The sequence below is a fragment of the Coffea arabica genome, chromosome 11c (genome assembly GCF_036785885.1).
Source record: "Coffea arabica cultivar ET-39 chromosome 11c, Coffea Arabica ET-39 HiFi, whole genome shotgun sequence".
In the NCBI taxonomy this organism is placed as follows: Eukaryota; Viridiplantae; Streptophyta; class Magnoliopsida; order Gentianales; family Rubiaceae; genus Coffea; species Coffea arabica.
Genome location: NC_092330.1, coordinates 26,878,973 through 26,884,071, shown reverse-complemented (window position 1 = coordinate 26,884,071; position 5,099 = coordinate 26,878,973). Strand labels below are relative to the sequence as shown.

The following is a 5,099-nucleotide window of genomic DNA, read 5'->3' as shown; positions in this document are numbered from 1 at the left end:
CTAATTCTATGGAAAAGGCAGTATGCAAACACAAGAATTAGAATTGGGGTTCCAATTCCAATCCTAAACCCCAATTCTATGGGTACCAAACGCACCCTAACCTGTTTTATCCTATATCTGGTGTAAGAAAATCCCATGTCCAACGCGGTTAGGTTGGAAACAAAATTGAAATAGGATCAAGGAAGGTGACCAAAGAAATACATACATTAATATAGGTGACTAAAACATTTCTTTATTGAGAGGCAAATGCTACATGGTAAATAAAAACTAAAAAAACAGCACGAGGTCCGCGAGAGACACAAACGAGTCCCTTTAACAAATTGATCCCTTAACTGCCATATCAGGTCATGACCTCCACTAATATTTATTATTATGATCTATCATATTTATTTGGTAAATGTTGTCCAGTCATTTACAGCAACATCACTGGTTTTATTAATTTGCATTCAAGCTTTCTGAAGTGTTGCTCGCCTTAAACCTGATGCAAGGCTATTCACGAGTTCTTTCATCGACAGGTTGAATTCTCTCTTCATCTGCATGCAAAAGATTGATGCAGGTGTTAAACATACAACAAAAATAAATAAATAGACAAGTTGTTAAGACATTGGCATGATAGCAAAGACTTAATCAACATAAGAGTTAATGATTATTGAAGTGTTTTAACTGCTTCTGTAAGACAGTCGTTAATATGCCTGAATCATACTTAATTTATATACGTATGCTTATATTCATTGCATCTTTATATTATAAACTTGCCCAAATTAACTATATTTCTTCGAAAAAATTAATACTTGAGAACTCTCTTAACATGCCACATTTTCTAGGGAGTCTCTTGGTCCAAACTATGATTATTAATCCAAATAACTGATGGTCTTTGGCTAACATGCCACATTCTCTAGGGAGTAGTAAGTTGACGTTTATGAAAAGTTCAAAATATCATTCCGGTTCATGCATATGAGGCGGTGAAAAAGTGACTTTCATCTCTAACAATATATTAACTCCTGTTCAGGCCCTTGATCACTAATCCTACATGTGCGAATATCATTTGAAAATAGCACACAAAAACCTCACATAGTTACTAAGCTATTTTTTACCATAAGTTTTTAGAACTATTTGGATTCCAAATTGTCAAATGAACTTTTATCATTTCGTCAATTTTACGACCAATTTGAGGCCAAAAAAAAAAAAGCCCTACACGAACTATAGTTGAGTTTCATGTTATGACTGGAAAGCACTACAGCAAATTCATGCAAGGCATGTTTAACTTTTTTCCTTCAGCTGCAACTTAGAAGTACCAAAAAATAAAGTTTGATTTTGCACGCATTAGAGTATACTAGTCCATTTGAGACTCTAAATATTCGCACCTTCAAAACCTTGACATGAGAATAATTCATTATATTAAAAAAGAAAAAAAAAACTTGCTATGAGATTAGTATAGTTTTCCCCTGAAAAATAGAACTACCAAGGTAATTGCGTTTTCATGGTACTCACCTCAGTAATAATGGTAATATCTAGAGCCAAACTTCCAAATGGTGCAACATTTGTGTTGATAACATCCAGATTGAGTTTATCCATCTCTGAAAGTATTTTAACTAATACTCCTCTATGCTTCTCACACAGTATTCTCAAAAGAACATGCTTATCACACATTTTAGCCTCAATTTCAGGAAGCGGTTGCTCATTGCAGCAACCCTCCTGCTCATCTGAGGACTCGCCCTCGTCTTCAAGCAAGAGCTGAGATTTCTTGACAAGTACCAAAGATTCCATGGTCTGCTTCGTAGCTTGCTCCTCGAGCTCCTTTTCTCGCTGCTGAAGATGTTTCAAGTACTTGATTGTATCACCAAGAACTGAAGTTTTATCCATCTGCAACCAAAACAAAATGATCCCTGTTTATTTTTCCAGCCAAGACGTTGATGCCTAAACAATTAGTCATGAAATGTGTGATCTAAAATCCCAGTTTCCTGTTCTTCCGATGCTAGTTTCTCAAAGAAACAACTACCATTTTCATCCCCTCTCATTTAAGATGGACCTATCAAATTTATGTTGCTTTTTCTGATACAAATTTAGTCCTTTATGTGTTCACTTTCAATAAACTGTTTGAATTTGACAAGAATCAACAAAGTAATTGGAAATTTTGTAAAATTTTCTCTAGTTAGTTAGTCAAAGTTGGAAAGCAAATGGGACTCAATTAACTTTTTGTTGAAAAACTTTTGGAATGGATTGCAAAACCCAAGGACTTAGTGAATTTTCTTCGTAACATATATCATGTTCCAAGTTTCTCCGTATCCCAAATAATTGGAAAATAAATAAATAAAAATTAATCTTCTATATACCGACAATATCTATATAAACATAATTAGATGCAAGTTACATATAGAAAATTTAAATTTTAAATTAAAAAATTAATTTCCATGCATCCATTGCCAACAGTGTGCATAAATGTTTAATCCAATGGATAAGTTATCATTTTAAACAATAAAGCCCAAACATATTTGCAAATAACACAAAAATAAAGAAAATGAAGAATATAATGAAGCTAATGTTGAGAAAGGAAATGGGGCCTTTTCAGTCCCAATTCTTTCCAGTTATGTAAACTATAGAATTTTGGCATAAACTGATACAATTTTAGTGTAAACATGAATTATAATTGAATTGGTGCAAAACTCATGGTTACACCAAAAATATATAAGTTTATACCGAAATTGTGCCAGTTTACAATAGCGGGATGGAACCTCATCTGGAAAGGCCCTAGATCCATTGAGAAATATGATCAGTTTACTTTCTTCAGGCCGGGAACTATTGCTGAAAGAGCTACAAATTGTTGGCTTAGCTGCTCACGGCGCTTTCTCTCGGCAATTATATGGTCATAAGTTTGGGAAGGTGGTCTCGTACGACCACTAGTCTTCTTCGTTGTATGTACCCCTTTCACTGCTTCTTCAAGACTCGTAAATGAAGCCCTGGAAATCAACGCTTCAGATACTAAATCATCGCCTGTGTTTGTTCCCATGATCGACTGTTGACGGTTCCTTTCTGGGACTACGTTTGAGTTCCCAAAAGTGCAAATTACTTGCTCATGGCATGAATTGGTGGCTTGAAGAGTCGACGAGTTGTTAAGATAATTGTTTGCCTTGTGGTGTTTAGATGGTCTTTCGACCACATTTTGGGGAGGTTCCATAGTAGAAGATCCACACAAGCTGGTAGTGGAATTGTTTCTTGGAATCTGCCCAGAGGAAAGTGAGTTGCATTGTGGAGATAAAGAGCTAGGGAAGTACTGTTCTTCTCCGAGTGCAGCAGACAATTCTTCATCGAAGAAATCTGTGATATCATATTGGTCGCTGACAAATGGATCCTCCATTCCCTCCTGCAGCACATAAATAGTACTATACTTCAGCAGTCTTTATCTCCTTAAAACCAGAATATGATGGGAATATGTTTTTTCCTAGCCCGTTTATATATAAAAAATAATATTTTCACAAAAAAAAAAAAAAAAAACCATATACTTGCTCCTTGGATAGCGTTAGATTTGATGGAACTATAGATTTAAGAAATCGTATGCCTAGTTCTGTTGACAGCTTAAGAACAGGATTATCACATCATGGTAAAGATCTATCTTCATGATAAGAAATGATTGTTCTTATTACCAGTTCAGAGAACCATGAAGCCTCAGCTGTATCCTCCATATAATATCAAGTCTGGCTGAAATTTCTGCAGAAGGGCCATTCGTAGAAAACATGGAAAATGTTCATACCTAAAGAAGAAACATAAAAGAAGAAGAAGAAAGAAGAACTTACATCTGCGAAGGATTGGAAAGCCTCCCTTGTATGAGATAGAATAATTGTTTGTCCCTTTATATAAAGTTGGAGCATTGTCCAACACAATAATTAGACTTTTCTGTATCAAAATTCTGGAACATGAATTTCTGGAGATTGATATCTGCCCTTCAAAATAAACCTAAGGCCGTCTAAGATACAAAAACTTGGGATCTCTGTAGAGTGCAGAAGGTCAAGAAAGGAGGGCAGTTATCATTCTTCACATGATTTTTATAGGTTTTCTCACTGATTCACGAGGCATGCAGTTGGGTAAAATGCAATAGAAAATTAAAGAATCAATCAAACCTCTTGTCTTCATCTCTTTGTGGGGTTAATTTGGGATACTATGTTTCGAAAAAAAAAGAAAAGAACAATAATTTGAGTTTGTAATCAATTGTTCTACACACGAGGCCGCCTTGCAAAATCATTGCTGGCCTATATTGATTGTTGACAGGCACAAAACTTTTACAGGGGAGCCAAAATTCGTACAGGCGTATATTTCTTAGAGCAATATATTATAAAATTTTGTGGGGGCAAATTTCAATTTGTTAATCGATTCTATCAAAAAGTTTCAATATCTCTTGTGAGAATGTTTTGGTTTTTTTGATCTTGGGGGCGGCTACCTTCTCCAATCATTCCTAGGTTCATTGTCAAAATTCTCGATATTAGTTTACTAAACTGTTTCTTTACCTCCCATTGTAGTTATTGACAGTAACAGGTTTGACCATACTATACCTCCGGAGTTTAGTTCAGGGCGTAATTATATTTTACGGACCCTAAATATGAGAACTCGGAAAATTATGTGCATACTTCGAATTTATTTCATTATATTTAACTTGTTATTAGAAATATTATATATAACAAATAAATGGTTAAATTAAAAGCATAATTGAATTTTTATAAAATTAAAAATTTAGCAAAAAAATTATAATAAACAAAATAATAGAATGGTGTAGGAAATTTTAGAAATCAAATAACATATGATAGGCATATTGTAAATTGTGACAATTGAATTTATTATATAATTGAATAAGTACATATCCAGTTAATTTCTTTAAAAACGAATGTATGAAAATTTACTAGATTAATGTAAGCAAATTTTTTCAGGGAAATACAAACAAGGTTAAAAAACGAAATTACCCTCGGAACCTAAATGAATAACCATGCAGGCCAAGCAAGATAAGTTATTAGCAATTTTGACAATAGGAACCGAGGGGAAAACAAACAATGGGAGAATCTGGAACGGTGTGGAAGTAAGGCTAAACAAAGCCTGGGCGGTGATCAAATAAT

At 34.3% G+C, this 5,099-nt stretch overlaps 1 protein-coding gene across 1 annotated transcript; it reads right to left on the bottom strand.

Annotated features, from left to right (window-relative positions):
- Nucleotides 1-216: 216 nt before the first annotated feature.
- Nucleotides 217-3,803, bottom strand: LOC140017091 (transcription factor bHLH18-like). Its single transcript, XM_072071460.1, has 4 exons — nucleotides 3,642-3,803; nucleotides 2,780-3,361; nucleotides 1,492-1,863; nucleotides 217-533 (listed from the first exon to the last, which is right to left on the bottom strand). The coding sequence occupies exons 1-4, from the start codon at nucleotides 3,678-3,680 to the stop codon at nucleotides 447-449; spliced, it is 1,080 nt and encodes a 359-aa protein (XP_071927561.1). The 5' UTR covers nucleotides 3,681-3,803; the 3' UTR covers nucleotides 217-446.
- Between the last annotated feature and the right edge of the window lie 1,296 nt (nucleotides 3,804-5,099).

Bases quoted from the DNA above. Each gene is read 5' to 3' on its own strand.
- LOC140017091 (XM_072071460.1), bottom strand. From the start codon at position 3,680: ATGGAGGATACAGCTGAGGCTTCATGGTTCTCTGAACTG. The intron at 3,362-3,641 runs GTAATAAGAACA...TATGTGCTGCAG, and splicing joins CTTCATGGTTCTCTGAACTG to GAGGGAATGGAGGATCCATT. The intron at 1,864-2,779 runs GTAAACTGATCA...TTTTGGTTGCAG, and splicing joins TAGTTCCCGGCCTGAAGAAA to ATGGATAAAACTTCAGTTCT.